The 21,345-nt window shown below is 35.1% G+C and overlaps 3 protein-coding genes across 9 annotated transcripts in view; 1 reads left to right on the top strand and 2 right to left on the bottom strand.

Annotated features, from left to right (window-relative positions):
• Positions 1–11,900, bottom strand: part of TRAPPC13 (trafficking protein particle complex subunit 13) — a 36,470-nt gene extending 24,570 nt beyond the window's left edge. For all 4 annotated transcript variants that reach the window (XM_047087210.1, XM_047087219.1, XM_047087228.1 and 1 more), the window contains exons 1-4: positions 11,817–11,900; positions 2,774–2,842; positions 2,160–2,259; positions 1,001–1,085 (exon numbers count right to left, since the gene is read on the bottom strand). In XM_047087210.1, coding sequence (XP_046943166.1) covers positions 1,001–1,085; positions 2,160–2,259; positions 2,774–2,842; positions 11,817–11,862 — 300 coding nt within the window. In that variant the 5' untranslated portion in view covers positions 11,863–11,900. The remainder of the gene's footprint in view (positions 1–1,000; positions 1,086–2,159; positions 2,260–2,773; positions 2,843–11,816) is intronic.
• SHLD3 (shieldin complex subunit 3) lies at positions 7,954–11,904 on the bottom strand. Its single transcript, XM_047087244.1, has 2 exons — positions 11,817–11,904; positions 7,954–8,906 (listed from the first exon to the last, which is right to left on the bottom strand). The coding sequence occupies exon 2, from the start codon at positions 8,789–8,791 to the stop codon at positions 8,036–8,038; it is 756 nt and encodes a 251-aa protein (XP_046943200.1). The 5' UTR covers positions 8,792–8,906; positions 11,817–11,904; the 3' UTR covers positions 7,954–8,035.
• Positions 11,905–12,587: 683 nt separating this feature from the next.
• Positions 12,588–21,345, top strand: part of TRIM23 (tripartite motif containing 23) — a 36,297-nt gene continuing 27,539 nt past the window's right edge. For 3 of the 4 annotated variants that reach the window (XM_047087198.1, XM_047087172.1, XM_047087181.1), the window contains exons 1-3: positions 12,588–12,711; positions 18,053–18,215; positions 19,493–19,614. In XM_047087198.1, the coding sequence (XP_046943154.1) occupies positions 12,631–12,711; positions 18,053–18,215; positions 19,493–19,614 (366 nt within the window). In that variant the 5' untranslated portion in view covers positions 12,588–12,630. The remainder of the gene's footprint in view (positions 12,712–18,052; positions 18,216–19,492; positions 19,615–21,345) is intronic. The other variant, XM_047087191.1, reaches the window with a different exon arrangement.

Genomic DNA, 21,345 nt, shown 5'->3' with positions numbered 1-21,345 from the left:
CTGATGCATGGCTCGAACCAGTGAACCATGAGATCATGGCCTGAGCCGAAGTCAGACGCTTAACCAACTGAGCCACTCAGGTGCCTCACCTATCCCTTGATCTCTAAACTAATGTAACAATCTTCTAACTGGTGTATTTGCTATAAACTATCCCATATAATGCTTTCATATCAATCTTCCAACACAGTGTGAATACCTTTGCTGACTGCCCACTGTCTTAAATTTAAAAAAGAAAAAAAAGGCTAAAACCTTCAGCTATAACCTTTCAAGATACTCCACTTTATGGCTACTACACATCTCTATAACTTTACCTATTTCTTCTTCTTCTTTTTTTTTTTTTTTTGTTGTTGTTTATTTGTGAGAAAGAGAGAGTGAGCAGGTAAGGGACACAGAGAGAGGAGGACAGAGGATTGGAAGCAGGCTCAGCACTGATAGCACAGAGCCCGATGTGGGACTCGAACTAACCAACGGTGAGAACATGACCTGAGCCAAAGTTGGACGCTTAACTGACTGAGCCACCCAGGCCCCCCTAACCTTACCTACTTCTATCAAGTGAATTCTGTTCACTGCTACAAGAACACATTATGGATTCCTATGCCTCTGCTCCTCATTATCATGTCCCTCTTTTTCTCTAAATCCCACCATTCTTTAAAAATCCTGTTGTGTTCCTTCTCTTCCAATAGGCCTTTGTGATTGATGCAATCCTCTGTGATCTGTCCTCCTCTTTCAAATTTTATTATGTTTATTACAAATTATTAACAAAAATTTAAATCCGTGACTGGTACATTTTCTCACCCAAGCTATCAAACCTTGGAGGACAAGGAAAAATGATTCTGTGCTTAGCATAGTATCTTAAAGCTTTAGGAGTTCAGTTAATGCTTGTTGTTAATGACAATTAAGAAGTCCAGTATCAAATGCATTTTAATGAAGTTTCAGAAACATAAGAATAGAAATTAACAAGCTAAAAAAAATATATATCCCAAACAAGAATGCCACTTACTTTTACTAATATATCTTTAACAACTTGATTGCTATCATTATGAACGCTGATATAACTGGAAAAGGTCTCTCCCAAAAATATATTCCTGTGAAATAAAATAAACTTTTAGGCAGAAATGCATTTGAGTTTTAACACAAATATTCTACTTGAACACCAATGAGAACTTTAAATGGAGAAGAATTTACTAAAGGATAGAGATCAGCTCATTCATTACCCAGTACAATTCAAAATACTGACTTATTCTATAAAACATGATATATATCTAGCCCTCAACTACTGCACAGCCAGTTTCCTCAGATATAAGCCACTAAAATCAGATCCATGTTAAAGGTCTTTTGACTAATTACTTAAGAGGCTAGAAAAAGACAATTTTTGAAATAACTTATTCCCTGACTCTAGAGGAGACCCAAGTAATTGGTGTCAGTATTTTTTACCAATTTGTTTTATTTTTCTAAGTTGTTCTAATACAAATAATGATTACTGGATTTACCTTATGCTTTTATTGAAGTATATTTTATAAAAATACATGTTTATAAATATGTATTACAAAAAAATACAAAAATATTTTACATGAATTTTTTATATGAATATATTTCCAAGCTTTCAAGACACTAGTCACATTCTGTAAACCTTTTTTTAAAAACCTGAAAAATTCCATGTGGTCTTAAACACTCTCAGTTGCAAACACAGTGAAACCAGAAGCTTCTACCTCATTAATAAACTAGAATAAGAGAAGAGCTAGCAGTAAGAAGGAATAAAAATTGAGAGTTCCTAATAAAAAGATAAGTCTGATAACTTATGCTGGGAAAGAGCTGTGTAAGTGAACAAAAAGTTGCTTCTGAAAGACATTTAGATTAAGTCAGTTAAAATAAAAGGAATACATGGTCATTAAAAAATACAGTAAGATCTAAAGAAGAAAGTTAAAATTTTATCATCCTAGAAACCCCTATTCATATTTTGGTAGGTTTCTTTTCTTTCTTTTTTTTTAAATAAAAACTACCCCGAATCATATAGTATAATTTTGGTAAAACTTTTTTTTTTTTTACACCACTTAAATGTACAGGAGTATTTTTCCATTCCATAGTTATTTTATGAAAACATAATTTGTAATGGCTTTGAAGTACCGTTGCATGCTTTATGTCAATGTTATCATTCTTACCCAAAATTCTGTGGTAAAGTCAACATTTCTCCCAACATTAAAATTTCTGCACCATTTACAGTTGAAGGATCATCTCTCATGAGTTGGTTAAAGAGATCTCCTATAGAAAGAGAAAAACAGAAAATTCTAACATCTATGTTGTGAGTTTTACTTCCATTAAAGAAATAGCTGGGAGAAATATTTAATTAAAAAAAATTTAGTTTGTAACCTTCACTACAACAAATGTTTGCCAAAAAATTCTACTTTCACAGAGAATGAACACTTCAGAAACAAAGGAAAATGAAGGTCATGAAATATAAAATATAGATAACTCCAATAATTTTAAATAAAGGGAATGCTAATACACATGTTGATGGAACATTTGAGGATAAATAAAATTTTAATATCATGACTATGAATATACTCCTCTTGTTGCCATAGGATAGCAACAGTCTCTTGGCTAAGAAATTATGAGTGAGACCTACCACTTAGAAAGCCACCACTCACATCATATAAAACCAGACAATAAAGAATGCAGCAAAGAGCATGAGACTGGCAAGACTATGCTTATTGCTAGGTAATACAGGCAGTCCAGGCTGCAACTTTTCCCTAGGTGCAAACAGAACAAAGCATACCAGGTAAGTCCTTTTCTTCACATGTTACTGGAATATTGGTGAATAAAGTAGGTTTAGTTAACCGCATCACTGTGAATTAAAAAAAAAAAGAAGAAAGAAAAATATTAATATTGCTTTGGGCCAGTATTCCCAAGTTGAGAGTATATTTCAATTCTATACTAACATCAAATATAACCTAAAAGCTTCCTAAATATTATGTACTTCCCCAAATAACACTAAACTATTATTAAATATTACTAAAATAGTAATTTATAACAAAAAATCTTACATGATTTATTTACAACCTCATTATAAAACTGTAAATGTAATATACCACATAATAGAAAAAGTGGAAAAGAAAGGAATTTTAAAGCTTAAGGTATATGAGAACAAGACTTTAAAAAATATCCTGAGTGACTTCACTGTGAAAATATCAGCCTTACGGAGAAAAAAGTTTTGATGCACCATTTTGAACATCAAACCATAATTTTACACCAAAAGAATCTTTGTGAGCTTTCTCTCTCAGTTCTAATCACTGGCCACTGGAAGTTCAATAAGTGGACCTGTAAGTAATATTTTTCTATACAGAAATTACAAAGGTATCACTTAACCTATAGCTCTTTAAAATTCCAATTAAAACTAAGATTTGTTCTTGGGACATAAAAGAATTTGTCTAAGTTTAGAAAAACAAGTAAAAATAAGCTAAGGAAATTAATGGGAAAAAATGAGGAAGAACTGGATTTACCATATATTAAAACATTTAAGTCTAAAATCAATTAATTGGTTTATTAATGTAAGACTATACAGATATATTAGTTTAAAAAAAAAGATTAGGATGCAGCCAAAGAAATCAACATTATAAACTGCTAGAACTGTTTAGCTATCTAGAAAAAATTTAAAAAATTAATATACAAATTCATTTCAAATATCAAGTAAAATGCCTACATATCAAATAGTTAACAGGCAAAAATTAAGCACAAAAAGGGAAAATTTATGTAATTTAGTTTAGTGTGGATAGGACATCCTAACTATTGAAACTATTGAAACATGCTAACTACTGAAAATCTTTTTCAATTATTTCTAATGACTGACATTTGATCACATCAAAATAAAGACCAAAATATAACATTAAAAATCATACAAACTTGTAAAATATTTCAGAAAATGCAGGGGTACCTAAGTGACTCGGTTAAGTGTCCAACTCTTAGTTTTGGCTCTGGTCATGATCTATCTCATGGTTTGTGGGTTCAAGCCCCCCGTCAGGCTCTGCATTGACGTGCAGAGCCTGCTTGAGATTTTCTCTTTCCTTCTCTGCCCCTCCCCTGCTCACGCTCTCTCTCTGTCTCTCTCTCTCTTTCAAAATAAACAAACTCTAAAAAAAAATGTTCATTCAAATCAAACCCCCAAAACTTTAGACTATTGACCTAAATGGTTATTTACAGTATAAGTGGTATTCATTAGCATATGTAAACATGTATCACCTAACTACTAACTAGTTATATCATTCATATTAAATTTAACACCTTTCTCATCTTGGTCTCAGCTTAAACATCATCTTTTCAAAAAAGAAATAACAGCTCACCTACTTCTTTCATAGCTCCTTGTATTCATCATGGACTGATATATGTACTTATTTACAACACTATGATCCAAAGTCCATGAGGTTTAGGCTCTTACGTATTATGTTTAGTTTTGTGGCTTTGTTGCTTGACATAGGTTCTGGCACCTAGTATATTCAATAGATCTTTGCCAAATGAAAGAATTAGTAACTCATCCAAATCCTCAAGTAAATGGTATTTTGAAGATGTAAGTTTCATGAACCAAGGGCACTAAACAACGTTGTATTAAATAGATGGCTTTTGAGAGGTGCCTGGCTGGCTCAATTGGTAGAACATGTAGCTCTCGGTCTCAGGGTTCTAAGTTCAAGCCCAATGCTGGGTGTAGAGCTTACTTAAGTAAAGTAAAAACAAAATAAAATTAAAAATAAAATAAAGTGGGGCGCCTGGGTGGCTCAGTCAGTTAGGCGTCCGACTTTGGCTCAGGTCATGATCTCGCAGTTCGTGGGTTCGAGCCCCGCATCAGGCTCTGTGCTGACAGCTCAGAGCCTGGAGCCTGTTTCATATTCTGTGTCTCCCTCTCTCTCTGACCCTCCCCTGTTCATGCCCTGTCTCTCTCTGTCTCAAAAATCAATAAACATTAAAAAAAATAAATAAATAAAATAATATAAAATAAAATAAAATAAAGTAAAATCATAATATACATAGATAGCTGCTGATATAGGCAACAGATGTTAACCTTAAAATTTCTGAAATCACTTGCAGAGCTAATATTTAATGAGCATTTACTAGTGCTAGACTGTGCTAGATATCACACATTCAAGTCTCAGGACTACAAATTCGGTACCACTGTCCACCTTTTATACATAAGAATAATGCTTCCAGAGGATAATTTGCCTATAAAAGATTATATAGGGGCACCTGGGTGCCTCAGTTAAGCATTGAACATTTGATTTCCACTCAAGGTCCTGAGATGGAGTCCTGCATCAGGCTCTACCCTGGGCTGGACCCTGCTTAAGATTCTCCCTCTCCCTCTTCCTCATGTGCTCTCAAAATATATATATGTATACATATATATATATATGTATACATATATATTTGTATATATACATATATATATATACACACATATATATATACATGTACACACATATATATACACATACACACACATATATATGTTTATAACTTTTTTAAAAAGACTACATATCAGGTGGCAGAATTAGATTTGAGCTCAGGTAAATTCACTTGATTCAAAAATAATTATCTGGGGGCATTGGGTGGCTCAGTTGATTAGAGGACTGTTGGTTTTGGTTTAGGTCAAAATCTCAGGGTTTATGAGACAGAGCTCCACATCAGGCTCTGTGCTGCACAGAGCCTGCTTGGGATTCTTTCTCTCTCTCTCTCTCTCTCTGCCCCTATCCTGATTTCTCGCTTCTCTCAACATAAATAAATAAACATTAAAAAATAATTCTCTGTATGATTAATTATAAGCTTAGGGTCATAAACCCAGAATGTAAGGCCTTACCAGAAACATCTTATGGGAATTCAAAACAGGACTATATATCAAGCAGAATATTTAACAGGTAAAGATCACTGACCTGGCATGGGAAGTGTTCGGGTAGCTGTTTCTAACTTTCTACTTCATTTTTTGGCTATTTAGGGTCTTTTGTGGTTCCATACAAATTTTAGGATTGTCTGTTCTAGGTCTGAGAAGAATGCTGGTACAATTTTGATTGGGACTGCACTGTAGATTGCTTTGGGTACTACTGACATTTTAACAATATTTGTTCTTCCAATTCAATGGAAAAGTTTTTCCATTTCTTTATGTCTTCTTCAATTTCTTTCATAAGTTTTCTATAGTTTTCAGCATACAGATCTTTAACATCTTTGGTTAGGTTTATTCCTAGGTATTCTATGATTCTTTGTGCAATTGCAAATGGGATCGATTTCTTGATTTCTCTTTCTGTTGCTTTATTATTGGTGTATAGAAATGCAACCAATTTTCTGTACATTGATTTTGTAACCTGCAACTTTGCTGAATTCATGTATCAGTTCTAGCGGCTTTTTGGTGGGGTCTTTTGGGTTTTCCATGTAGAGTATCATGTCATCTGCAAAAAGTATAAGTTTGACTTCTTCTTTGCCAATTTGGATGCCTTTTACTTCATTTTGCTGTCTGCTGATGCTAGGATTTCCAACACTATGTTAATCAACAATGGTGACAGTGGATATCCCTGTCGTGTTCCTGATCTCATGGGGAAAGCTCTTCAGTTCATTTTTAATTAGGAAAGCAGATTTAAATTATGCACAACCTGAAGGGGATATAAAAGGGCTGTAAAAATGATATATACAGTTTTTCACAATCTAAATATCTAATACTCTAAGCTCACTTTTTACATTTATTCATTTATTTATTTTGAGAGAGAAAGCACAACTGGAGGAAGGACAGAGAGAGGGGAAGAGAGAATCCCAAACAGGCTCCATACCATCAGCACAGAGCCCGACTGTTGGCTCAAACCCACAAGCCATGAGATCATGACCTGAGCTGAAGTCAAACACTTAACCAACTAAGCCACCCAGGCTACCCTCTCAGCTCACTTTTAACACCAAGTGGTCTTTATTCCCCATTTTTTTTTTTCATTTCAGAAGAAGCTAAATCTTAAGACAAAATACACTCTCAAATCTTGAAACACTTTTTTAAAAGTGTCCTTGAAAACACATGATTTCACTCATAAGTGGAATTTAAAAAACAAAACAAACCAGCTAAAGGAAAAAAAAGGTAATTAAGTGATAGTCTTATATTCAGCTCTGAATGTTAGATCAGGTTCTTAGTCAAAAATTGAGGAGGCCAAAAAGAGTATGTGACTTTCAGCCCAGTGCCAAGTCAAATATTCACTGTACACAGCAAATAGTGTCATGTATAGAGCCATCCTCATTGGAACTCACACAGACCCTTGATTTACTTATGAAATTCGGGTTTCATCTATTATCTTATAAATAACTTTTAGAAATTTTCAATAAATTATGAAAAAGATAGGATTGAGGTTACAAACTAATGAACTGGGCCAAGTTCAACTTGTATATATACATTTTGCTTGGAAAGAACTTAAAAAAATTAAATTAGAATCTTCTTACAGTTCAGAGTCCTTAACCATATTCTACAGTCTTGCCTATCTAGTCCCTGAATGATTTCAAGTTTGTGAAGTGAAATGCTGGGCATTCTGAGCACATTATATTAAAGTTAATCATTATGCAGGAGCTCATCTTAGAAATTCTCAAGAAAAACGGTCTTTAGTCATTTGCTAAGTTGGCAAAAGAAGTTAAATTCATATGATAGTCCACTTTTTTCCATTGAATTTGAGTTAACATTTATCTAAAGGTAGACAACTTGTCAGGGAAAAATAAAATTATGGTACTGCTACCATTTCTTAGAGTAAATGCTGTTAGTATTTTATCAAATGCTGTCATAGATTCACCTTTCTGTATACATTGTTCTTGAGTTAACAGACATGCCTAGGAACTCACCTGATAGTCATTTACTTCTAGGAAACAAACTATACATATTACCACACAATTTTTTACAATATTAAGAATGAATAGGCTATATGACTGAAGGGTCAAATAAAAAAATTAAGTCATCTAAAATTTAAAAACTCATAAAAAATTTATTGATTTCAGATCACAGTTCATTCAGGATATTCTTCTCTTTCACAATCAGTGGAATTCATTACATACTAAAAATAACACCATATTTACGTACACATAAATTCATTTTCCCAGTAAGAGCTAATCTACCTTTAAGAAGATTTCCCACATATTCACAGTACATAATATCACAGAACACCCATATTTGGTCTAAGTGTCTCTGAATTGTAGCATTACAAGATGGAAGTTCATTGTGCCTGATAATTTGATTGAGTTTTGCCCAAATGTCTTCCAGAGTTTGGTTGTTACAAATAGTGTGCTCTATAGTCCATCTTGCCCTATAAAGTGAATGCAAATTCAGTGCCTTTAAACTATCTTGCAATTTTTTAGACAAAGGAAAAATATTTTCAGTGCAATTACTGTTGGGAAGTGAAACACTCCAAAACCTCTTCTTATGCTGTCTTCCCTTTTCTGATTGCTTATCTAGATTTCCAGAATTAGTCTGTTCATTCAGTGTGTGTGACTGGATTAAGTGCTTTTCTTTTTTTAAATTAGGTTGAAATTCCAAAAGATCTATTGTGCAATCGTAACTGTGTGATTTAACATCATGTTCTGAAATGGTTAAGTACAGTTTCACATCTTCAGCTGCCTCTTCAGAAATCACAGGTGGTGATCTTTTAGGTTTGAGTGGAAGTTTGGACCCATCATGAGAAAACCAAGGAATAAATCTTGATAGTGGACGTGTAGGAAAGTCTTGAAGTGCTTTCTCTGCAATTTTTGACAGTTGTGTGGGATCATTCTCATATGGTCGATAATGTAATATTACTTCTGTAGTCATTCTGCAGTAATCCAGTCACTCTTAATGAAGAGAAAATTTCTTAGATGTGCTCCTCAGCGCTAGAATGTAATTTATAATTACAAGACTTTCTTTCCAAATCAGAGGGAATCAGGACCTAAAGCGGAAGTATTGCAAAGAATAAGATATGGTAGGGATAACCTACACACAAATAGGGAGAAAAGAAAAAACAAAAACCAATCCCAATATGATATTTTACCAAGTGTTGTTGGTAAATGTGAATGGAATCCACAAAATTGGAAACCCTCTGTCTCACTAAAATAAGGGATCTGGATTAAATGCCTGGTAAGCCTCAAACTGCTAGTAGTCAACACATTTAGATCAACATGTAAATATTTATAAGTATTGTCATTAATATATTAGGTAATAATCTTAAGACTATAGCAGAAACAAAGGGTAAATTAGTGATTCCTAGGATATTTTATTCATTTGAAGAGAACAAAAATGTAATAATACTTAAAACTTTGAGACATTAATTGAGGAAAATGAAAATCATTGTGATTTTTGATGCATTGAAAAAAATAGATTTTATACTTTAAAATGATATGAATTCTACCAAATACATAGATACACTACTTAACGATTTTCATCCCCAATACTAAGCACCAGTAACATGTAAATAAATTTTGCATTTTAACCAGGCTGGGAACTGGTCTTGTTAAAAAGTGTCCTTAGTATAAACGGGGCACTTTCACACTATCAAGACATTAGTACCATGGCTTCTGAATTCCAATTCAGAGGAGGAACAAGAAGGCTAGACCTTAATATTTTTTTTTTCCTTTTAGAACAAAGAAGTCTTCAAGCTGTCCCAAATTGGGTCACTGATAGTAAGTTCTAGCATACAGTTAGGCTTCCAAAGTTGCATGAGCCACAATGCAAGCTCTTTCAAATCCTAATTACTGTAGAAAAAAAATGAGAGGTTCTCCCCAAATCATTAGAGAACTCCTTGAAGGGGTTCTTCCATTACTAGAATGGCCATAGTTGGGGACTCCTGTTATGATGTCATAATACTCATTTGATCACCAATTTTGAAGAGTCAGAAGTAATTAATTTCATCATGATTCTTTTCGCCTGTTAATGTCCACTGATTTGACAACTTAAATTCATAAATGACTGTGATCCTTAACACCCATAATTCTTAACATGAATCTAGACATAGCATACTCTTTTTTTTTTTTTTATGTTTATTTTTGAGAGAGAGTGAGACAGATTGTGACCAGGGGAGGGGTCGAGAGAGGGAGACAAAGAATCCGAAGCAGGCTCCAGGCTCCGAGTTGTCAGCACAGAGCCCCATGTGGGACTCGAACCATGAGATCATGACTTGAACTGAAGTTGGTCACTTAAACGACTGAGCCACCCAAGCGCCCCTAAACATAGCATATTCTTAATTTTTTTTAACATTTATTCATTTTTAAGAGTGAGAGAGACACAGTGTGAGCAGGGGAGGGGCAGAGAGAGAGGGAGATGCAGAATCTGAAGCAGGCTCCAGGCTTTGTGCTGACAGCTCAGAGCTGTCAGCACAGAGCCCGACGCAGGGCTCGAAATCAGAAACCTGGAGATCATGACCTGAGCTAAAGTCGGAAGCTTAACTGACTGAGCCACCCAGGTTCCCCTAAACATAGCATATTTTTAAAACAATAATGCTTTTATTTTTTTCTTTCCTTTTCTTTACACTTTCACACTTTAAGATACTGCACTGAGAATTATTTTTGTTTGAAAATATTCAATGTTGTACTCTGAGGATGATGAAGTTGTGACAGCTCATTTTTTTACATATATAACAAAGTGAACTTAAATGATCATATAAGTTGGTACACTTGGCATCCAACAATCAGTACAATTAGACTTGTTAAAATCTTGAAAGTTTCTTAAATTTCTGAAAGATATTAATATCTATTTACATACTTGATATGGGATTAAGAAAGAACATGACAGTTTCTTTTCCTTTTTCTCCAGAAAGAACCCATCTCAGTGTAACTCATTTGCTCAGGCTCAGCTTACAGGTCATATATCTATATTAATATTGTTGTTTTTCAGCTCTATAGTCAGAGACAGATTTATTAAACCGAGCTATCAGTATATGATTTTATGTTACAAATGAGACTGCTGAGCTTCTGGAATGTTTAATGCCTACATCATAACTGTGTACAAGATAATGGTTCGTCAAAATGGATGCCAAAAGAAGGTAAGTGAAATTCAACTGAATTCAAATGTCTATCCAATCTCTTCTCAGCTCAGTTCAAGAAGTTATTGGAAAACACACAGTAGAGCATCCAAGAAATAAGAAGTGTGTTTGGGGAAGTATAAAACAGATGAAATACAGCTGAAAGCATTTTAAATAAAAGGTTTTCAGAAAACAGTAATTCCAGAAAACTCTGCCCTGTTCGTTTTCCCTAAATAATAATACAATTACATCATCAAACTTACTAAAAATTTTCTGCTGTGTACAGAAAACGAAAGCTGACATCAATTTTCCCACATCCACACTACTTTGAAGTAAACTGCAATAAGTTATAGCAAATCTAAATTATACGTTGTTGTACTATGTGTCTCAAAACCCTTGGCACTGCTAAAACTAGACTAATTTTGCTGATCAAACTGAAGACTGGTAACTTCGTCAGTGCTACACAAAGACACAAGAGACAAGGAAAAATCACCGGAGATGCCTACTGTACATCATCTTGGCTCACAGGGCTCTAGGGACGTTAGCTTCTCTGACTAAAACCGGTCTGGTTACTGCAAGCAGCATATAACACAACGAGTGATTTATCGGGTATCTATTACATTCTAGAGGAATGCAACATAAGTCTCTCAAACCTAAAAAGCAAAGAAGAAAAATTGCTTCCTTCCTCTCGGCGCCGAAGGACACAGCAAGAATGCAGGAACTAATGGTGTTTACGAAGGACGAGGCCTACATCCCCGGGACCAGGCCTAGGTGGCAAAGGCTTCGAGAACTAGCGAGAGAACAGAAAACAGACTAAACGCAGTCAGGTTCGTGAAAGTTTACCTTTCAGGGCCAGCAGGTGCTCCTGTTTGGGGGGATTCACTTCCATTTTGAACGGCACTTTCGACCCACTGCCTACGGCAGCTGGGTAGGTTCAAAGCAGCCCGGAAGAAAACAGTAAAGCGTACGTTCGGGAAGATCGAATGCACTCCCAACAGTTTCTGCTGGTAGTGCCTTAAATTCTCTTCTTACGACGTCCTTTAGGGACTCAACGGCTTCTTTTCACCAAAGCCATCTCTTATTTCTTAGCCATTTATACATAAAATACTTCTGTTTTCCAGCTACAAATCACACATAGCGTCTTCCAGAAACCACTCCTCGCTGACAGTACATAGCCCCACAGATAACTACATGGCCGAGTAGAGGGGAAAAAAAAAACAACAAAAAAAACCTAGTGTGGCATCCTGGGATTTGTAGTTTAAACAAAAACCGCACTGCATGCAGGGAGATGTAGTCTCCCGAAGTCCTCACGTCTATTCTGCAATTAGGAAGCGATCGTTTGTAAAACGGGAGTTTCACTCCAAAATTTTACTTCTTGTTTTATCCTTTCTTTTTTCTTTCTTTAGTTTTATTCCTTCCATACTTCAGTATCCTAAATAACAGCAATAAAAACATCAAAGCGTTCATACACAGGGAACGGCTTCCCAAGAGCTAGGGACTGACAGGAGGAGGAGCTCTGAGGTCAGCCCAGCCGTGCCCGGCGTCGTACTGCGCCTGTGCGGTAGCGGCGAGCGCCGAGGCCTCTGGGTAGATGGTCCTACCCCGCCCCTTAGTTGAAGGCGGTGACGGCTGCTTCTGCGGCACCGCTCCTCCTAGGATGGCTACCCTGGTTGTAAACAAGCCTGGAGCGGGACTAGACAGTGGCCGTCAGGGCAGCCGGGGTACGGCCGTGGTGAAGGTGAGGGACTTTGCGTGCTCCGTTCTCCACCTTCGGCCTCCCTTCGGTTTATCCCTGAGTTCTGGCGGCGGCGCCTCGGCCGTCTTCGGGCAGGATGCGCGGCCTTTGCGTTCCTCTCGGCTTTACATGCCTTGTTCCCCACTCCGCGATCTTTTCTCTTTGCGGGCGTGAAGTTGCCTGGTCTTCTGTTAATACCAGTTCTTTACTTGACATCGCCGATGGGGATATTTGTGAAGATGATCGTATGGGCCTGTGAGACTGACTTCGGCCGGTCTTTTCCCTAGATCCTCTGCTTTTGGTTAAATTCAACAGGCATTAGCTTCTTTTTACTAAATTGAACCATTATTATCGCTAGGTACTATGTTAAGTATTGTAGCTCGTTAATAATCTACCTATGAAGTACATGATCATTACCGTTTTGCAGGTGAGGAAACTCAGGTTTGGGTTAACACAGTGAGCCAGGGTTGACTGCTTTTAAATTCTGGTTTTCATCATCACACTAATTCTAGGCGTGTATTAGTGGTTGATCTGCCCCCTCCTCTCTTGGTAGTACAGTCTTTCAACACTTGAGAAGTCTCAGCAGCAGCATGGTTGGGCAATAACGTTAAGGTATACCAATTGCCTATGGTTTGAGGTTTGAAATTCTACCATGCTTGAGTGCTTCAAAATGTATTTGCTAAAACATCAATTGAAATACGTGGGATTCACGTTTCCCCTTCACTATATAGTCATGGAAAGATTTGGAAGGGAGAACTGATCTCAGTCGTTTGTAGAAGACTTTCAGGATTATTATAATCTCAGTTATTGGTATTTCTCATTACTGGTTACATATTAGAATAACAGGATTTAAAAGAAAAAAATACCCTAGTTATGCACACTTCCTCCTCCAGTTCTGATTAACCTGACATAAGTATATTTTTTTACAATTCCAGAATTGATTTTAATGTGCAGCTAGAGTTGAGAACTACTATACCAGATAATATCTGAAGTTCTTTTAAGGTCTTGGATAATAGGCACATAATGTTGGGTTTAGATGACAACAAATGATACATTTCTGCTTACAAGTATATTATCAATCATTGTTCGTGGCTTTTGATTCATCTGACCTTTATATATCAGTGAAGTTATTCTGAAGGTACATGGCGTATGTGAGATACAGAGGGAGCCCTGTTAGGCATGTTGTATGGTTGAGCATTTATTGATTTGTGCTTTATCTAAGTAGAGAATTCCTAAAGATAATTTTGTGAATTAACTTGAGTCAGTAAGTTGTAATTAGAATGGATATTATTGCTGTATCTATCTTTGTTACCCTTAGTTGCCTTAAAATCTCAAAAATATACTAAAGTCTGATATAATTCAAATTTATTACAGTACAGAGTTTAATATGTTAGAGCTTCACTTCGTTCATCTTTATCTTTTTTTTTAAACGTTCATTCATTTTTTTGAGAGAGCATGAGCGGGATGGGGCATAGAGAGAGGGAAACAGAGGATCTGAAGCGGGCTGCACAGCGAGGCCTGGTAGGCTCGAACTCACAAACTGAGATCATGACCCGACCTGAAGTCAGGCACGCAACTGCCTGGGCCACCCAGGTGCCCCACATTTTTGTCTTTATATGTAAAATGTGCCTGAGCTGTGCGGTAGGATAGTCTTTTTTGGCAAGATTCTTATGCTGTAATTTGTAGGGAGTATGGTGGCATAAATTTAAAAAACAAAAACAAACTCATTGTCATTTTCATAGATGAAAGCGGAAATTATTCATTGGAAGGTGAAAGTTGAAGTATATGATGCTAATACGTAAAATGACCTATTTAAAGAACAAGCTGAGAGTGACATGGTTTTTTCACTAGAAAAAGACAAAAATCTAACATTCTGAAATTCACATTCAAAAAGGAAAAAGGAATCAGGAAAGTTTCTTTTGAAGAGTGAGTCTCCTTAGCACTTTTAAAATATGGTCTGGTTTATTAAAGTTTTATTTACATGTGATAAGTTTGTAGCTCTCCTTGGCATATTTGTGAAGTTTATAAAATTAAGAGCTTTTCTCTTATCTAGGATTTAATTTCTTGGGCTTTTAGCCACACTTCCTAATGATAAATACTGAAGAAAGAATGTCTTACTCTATTGTTAACTGAGCTGATGTGAAATAATCTAATAACTTTATTTTTGGACCCATGTTTGGTTTATAAATCAGTTGTATGTTGCTAGTGCTTTTTGAAAAAACCTGTGGTAGCAACTTAAGTTTTTTTTATCTTCTGTAATTATGGGGTCACAGATACAAGGTATGAATGGACTAAGTAAAATTTAATTTGATTCTTTGAAGTATACGGTCATAAACAAGTTTATGTTAGAATAGCAAGAACATCTATTAAAAATGTTGCATTTGTTTTACATCTAATTGTGTTGTATCTTTTCTGTATTTGATTGAATTTGATATTTAAGTGAGGATGTTTAAAAAATTTTTTAATGTTTTATTTATTTTTAAGACAGAGAGAGACAGAGCATGAGTGGGGATGGGGCAGAGAGAGAGGAAGACACAGAATCTGAAGCAGGCTCCAGGCTCTGAGCTGTCAGCACAGAGCCTGATGTGGGGCTCGAACTCACAAACTGTGAGATCATGACCTGGGCGGAAGTCGGAGGCTCAACTGACTGAGCCATCTGGGCGCCCCTAAGTGAGGATGTTTAAATAAAAATTTTTTCCTGCCTTTTTTAAAAACGTAGGTTAAATTTAAGTTTGTATATATAACATAATTTATGTGTAACTGTTTCTAGCTATTTCCCTTCCTCATAGGGAACCACTATTCCAGTGTAATTAATTTCCTTTATAGCCTGCTAGAAAGTTAGTATGCCTGTATAAAAACATATATATAAATATATGCTCTTTCACTCCTCAGTTTAATGCAAAAGCTATGTATTCTATGTATCATTTTTCACTTTGCTTTATTTGTGTGAAATCATTCTGTTTGTGTACATAGAAAACTTCCTCTTTCTCCATAGACTGCATAGTTTGCAGTACATGAATATACTATATTTTCTAGTCTGTACTGGTACATATTTACTTTGTTTCCAATCTTTTGCAAATGGTGCTATAAGGAATAACATAGAGGCTGCTTCACACATGTGTAATATATTTGTAGGATAAATTCCTGGAAATAGAATTAGTAAACCATGTAGGGGTGCCTGGGTGGCTCAGTTGGTTGAACATCCGACTCTTGATTTTGGCTCAGGTCATGATCCCAGGATCATGGGATCCAGCCCCATGTTGGGCTTTGTGTTGGGTGTGGAGCCTGTTTGAGATATTCTCTCTCTCTCTCACTCTCACTCTCGCTCTCGCTCCCTCCCCCTCTGCCCCTCTCCCTCCTTTCCCCCTATCTTTCTCTCTCCCTCTGCTCCTCTCCCCTGCTGGTGCACTCTCTTAAAAAAAAAAAAAAAAGAATACCTGCTTTCCCACACTTTTCACCAGCACAACAAAGAGTTATTGACCTGTTTGATCTAATCTGAAAACTGAAAACAGTATATTGGCGTAGGTTTAATTGCATTTCAAAGTTTTTTGAGTGAGATTGGACATCTTTTCATGTATTTAAAGAGTTGTTTTCATGTCTTTTTCTGTGAACTATGTATTACATTTAAGACTGTCTTGAACCATACTGGGATGCAAGCCAATTAGAAGTTATGAATTTACAGTGAAAAATGTTTGTATTTCATGCACTAAGTCCAAATTAATTACAGAGCTAATATTTTTAATAAGTGTGATTTCCACTAAGCATTTTCTGGTTTTTGTCTTGCATTATTTACTTGTTGGGGGATGGTGGTTGGGCTGAACTGTTTAAAACAATTTTTTTTTTAAGTTTATTTATTTTGAGAGAGAGAAAGTGCAAATGGGGGAGGAACAGAGAGAGAGAGAGACTGAGTGTGAGTGAGTGAGTCCCTGCACTGTTAGTGCAGAGCCTGCTGCAGGGTTTGAACTCAAGAACCATGAAATGGTGACCTGAGCCAAAGTTGGATGTTTAATCTACTGAGTCACCTAGGTGCCTCCCCTCTTTTAAAAAACTTTTATTTTGTCAGACTTTATTTATATAAGCGCACCAGTGGTTGGTTGTTTGGAATGCCCTGTTTCTGGGGGCTTTTTGGTCTAACAGGGAAAGACAGGCTGGAAAGCCAATAAGGGAATTAAAGTGCTCTGGGGTGTTAAGATTAAACACTTATCCATGGTGCATGATGGCCCAAGGGATAGTGTGCTCATTTCAGTTGGACTGACCTGTGTGGGTAGGCTGAGAGATATAGTTGTTTAGAAATTTGTTAGTTTACTAATGTTAAAAAGAGGATCCACGAGAAAAATGTCTGTTTAGCTATTTCCTCAGCATCAGCATAGAGAAAGAGGCAAAAACAGTTTATCCTGTTCTAGGAACTACAAATTGTTTCATATAGTTTGAGAATAGAGTCTGAAGGGGGTTGCAATAAAGCAGTAGGACAGAGGACAGATTGTAGTAGGTCATGGATGACAGACATAAGAGTTTGTGGCATAATTGTTCAACGTGGGTATTAAAAAAAATAAAATTCTGAAACATTTCAGCTATATTTGGAAGTAACAGTACTAACAGTACTAACAGTACTTCATTAATAAAAATATAGGTTGTTGACTTAATTCTAAAAGCACTCATGTGCTTGGGAATCAATATGCTGATTTTTGTTGCCTTTCCTTTGACTGCATGGCCTTGGGCAAGTCATGTGCCTGTAATTGGAACTATATAGACAAAATATTTTCTAACCGAGGGGAATTATTTATTAATTGAGAACAAGGAATTGAAATTTAAGTCTTAGCTGATTTCTTGTCTTTACATTATATAATATAAACACTAGAAGATACTTGAAAGTTACTTACAGTCTTTTCTGAACAGGTTCTTTATTATTTACAAGGGTTAAATGTCACCCTAGTACATATTTCAGGTTATTTTTGTTAAAATTAATGATGATTTTTGGGGGGTAATTTCGGAGAAATTGCTTAAGAATGCAACTTCGGTAGAATTATATAGTGTACAGATTCCGATATAATGAATCAAGTCATAATTTTCAAAAGATAAAGATGATATTAATTTACATTATTTTTGTCCCTAACACTTGACATTTCAAGGAGATTTCACTATGATATAGTTTTGGTAGGGTCTGTCAGATGATATGATAAAAAGATGATTTAAGGTTTTACAATCTAGACTATTTTTTTTCATGGAGAAATAAAGTGACTTAGAAAGATTGATTTAATATGTTCGATCAAGTTTTTTTTTTGGCCTGAAGTATGTATGCTTTTAAGATCATTTAAAGAGCACATGTTCCCATGCCAATTATTAGGTGCTGGAGTGTGGAGTTTGTGAAGATGTCTTTTCTTTGCAAGGAGACAAAGTTCCTCGCCTTCTGCTTTGTGGCCACACAGTCTGTCATGACTGTCTTACCCGCCTGCCTCTTCATGGAAGAGCAATCCGTTGCCCTTTTGATCGACAAGTAACAGATCTAGGTAGGAAAATATATTGTATTTAAGATTGAAAATTGTTTAGTTTATTTGTGTGAAAAGGAGTTTGTATAGTCATTGATTACTGTAGGGTTCTAGGTTAGAAGAGATGTATGGAAAAGGATTATCTTCACTTGTTCTTGTTCTAGTTTACTTAGAGCAGTTATTTTAGCTAAGTGTATATTTCACACAGTGGTTTTCAAACACAAATCATAGCTAATTTTTAGTTATGAAATCAATTTAATTGGTTGTGAACATGCTTTTTTAAAGAAGAAATGGAAAAAAAATGTGTGTTGCATCCTGAAGGTGAATATTGGTGTGTGAAACTTTTCTTTCAGATGTATATATTATATATGAACATATTTTTAAAACCATGCATATATAAATACATATAAGTAAACATATATCTAAGTATTTATAAGTAAATATATATATAAGTAAGTATGCATATGTGTACATACACACATACATATACATATATACATATATGTAGGTTATCCTGTGTTGAAAGGGAAAATGTATTTCTTACTGGAGGTTGCTGTAAAAAGTATTTTAAAGCACTTGTTTTAATATATGTAGTAAAAGTCAGTGACAAAATAGTTTTTAAAAGTATAAATAAAAATAGTAGAACTTTATGTTTTTACTGAGAATGCTGAAGAGTTGGAGCGCCTGGGTGACTGAACAAGAGTTAAGCATCCCACTCTTGATTTCAGCTCAGGTCATGATCTCACATTTTGTGGGATTGAGCTGACAGCACAGAGCCTGCTTGGGATTCTCTCCCTGTCTCTCTCTGCTCCTCCCGTCCTTGCTCACCTGCACTCTCTCTGTCTCTGTTAAAAATAAATAAATAAACTTAAAAAAAAAAAGAATGCTGAGGTTTTCTTTTAATGTTTATTTATTTTGAGAGAAAGAGCATGAATAGGGGAGAGCAGAGAAGAGGGAAGGAGAGAATCCTAAGCAAGTTCTCTGCCATCGCCATAGAACCCTACTTGGGGCTGGATCTCACAAACCATGAGATAATGACCTGAGCTGAAATCGAGTGGTATGCTTAGTTGACTGAGTCACCCAGGTGCCCCAGGAGTTTCTGTTTTTTTAAAGAGAATTTTTAACAAGACAATAGTTCTAGCAATAAAAAGAAATTAGGGAAAATTTGAATTTTGAAAATTTAGACATTATTAATGATATTAATAATTAAATATATGTTAAATTACTGTTAGGTATGAGGTGAAATGATTAACATTCCATTTTATTAGATTTAGTTTTTATTTTTATATTTGTTTTAGGAGATTCAGGTGTTTGGGGATTGAAAAAAAATTTTGCTTTATTGGAGCTTTTGGAACGACTACAGAATGGACATATTGGCCAATATGGAGTTGCAGAAGAAGCCATTGGGATATCTGGAGAGGTATTGATTGAATTTATTAAAATATTTATTATGAGCATGAATTTTTTCTTTTATTTTAAAATACAAGTATAATCTTACCTCACTTGCTTCGGCAGATAGGAATCCAGAAACACAACTTTTCATTACATTACAGTTTTATAGGAAATAATATTCCCAACTGAATAGAAAGTAAAACTTAAACTTGAATTCACTGAAAATACTATACCCAAAGTATATTTTGTGTATAAACTTACCTCCTTATTATAATTCATTTCTATCCAAGGATAAAGTCAAGAGTTAGAAGGTTATGAAAAAGTAAAAAGAAGTGGAAGCTACATTAAACCAGAGGATACAAAAGTGAATCAACAATAAACAGGATGGTGCAAAGAAAGAAAGAGAAACTCCATCAAAGAGGCCATTTAGTGTAGAGGCCAAATGCCTTAAAGATAGCAGTAGCTCTTGAGGGAATTAATACTATAAATATCTTCATGAAAAGTTTAAATGTGTAAGTATACTCTATCCAACAGACTGGTCATCCAGTAAATATTAGGATGCTGCCCATTAACACAGGTTAAAATACATTTTTTACACTTAATTATATGCATAGCTCATATACTGTACTAGATATAAGAATAGTTGTAGTAAATAACAGTTAATGATTTCAGTGGTCAACTTTAAAACCACAGGTTTAGAATCAAGGAAACAAATGTCAGATTGATTTCTACTTTTCTTCTATTAGATCATGATTTCTTTATATAAAGTGAATCACTGAAGTGAATTTCAAACTAGAGCACTGTTTCCTAAAAGTTTTGCAGTTCCTTCACATGCTATCTCTTTTATCTTTCAAAAGACATTAGAATATTATCTAATGTTGTCCTTGTAAATATTAATCATGTCTGAAAAATAGAAGACATGTATTTTTTATTTTACTTGTTGAACTTTGGGTTCATTTTAAAATTTAATATGATAATTAATGATACCATTGGTGTTTTTTCTAATTTTTATTTCTGGAATAATTTATGCCAGATTGCTCCCTTTCCAATTAGGCCTTTTAATATTCATCATAAGTTTTCAAAACATTCTTGATTATCTGTTATATAAAGTTTTTCAAGTTGAAATGCTTTTTTAGTAATTCATGAAAATTAGAAATAATATTTAAGAGCTTATATATAACATAGGATTTTTATTTTTTCTTTAAACTAGCTTAAATCAGTGCTTTTTCAGCCTGGATTATACAGTGAACTCACCTATGGAGTTTTAGAAAAAAATACACAGATTAGGCCTCATCTATAACCTATTGGAATTTCATAGGTTAGAGTCTGAGCATCTGTGTTTTTAAAAGCTTTGCATCTGATTCTTATGCACACATCTGGTTCTCACAGTAGCCTTCACACTTCTCTTCTGCTACAACACCATGATAAGTGGTATTTAAAGTAGTGGTGGGGGAGCCTGGCTGGTTCACTTGGTGAAGCATGCCACTGTTGTTGTCAGGGTTGTGGTAAGTTCTAGTGCCATATAGGGTATAGAGATTACTGCAAAATAAAATCTTTAATAAAATTGAAAACTAAAGCAGTGGGGATGTATTTATTATTAACTTTCTTTTTTAGTCTTAAAAGATTTCTGAAAAAGAGATTTCTAGCCTCTAGTTTTCAGTTTCTTGCGTATAAGCTGAGGGGATTTCATAGAGGATATCTTTACACCGACTGTAAATCTATGAGGATAGTTCTCTTTTTGGCCCCAAATTCATAGCAT

Source organism: Lynx rufus, unplaced genomic scaffold, assembly GCF_022079265.1.
Source record: "Lynx rufus isolate CCGP_SWC_20201006 ecotype Redwood Valley unplaced genomic scaffold, mLynRuf1.p SCAF_1, whole genome shotgun sequence".
NCBI classification, from domain to species: Eukaryota; Metazoa; Chordata; class Mammalia; order Carnivora; family Felidae; genus Lynx; species Lynx rufus.
This window is presented reverse-complemented; position numbering and strand designations above follow the sequence as displayed.

What these genes read in the sequence shown, in the direction of transcription:
- SHLD3 (XM_047087244.1), bottom strand. Translation starts at nt 8,791, where the DNA reads ATGACTACAGAAGTAATATTACATTATCGACCATATGAGAATGATCCC.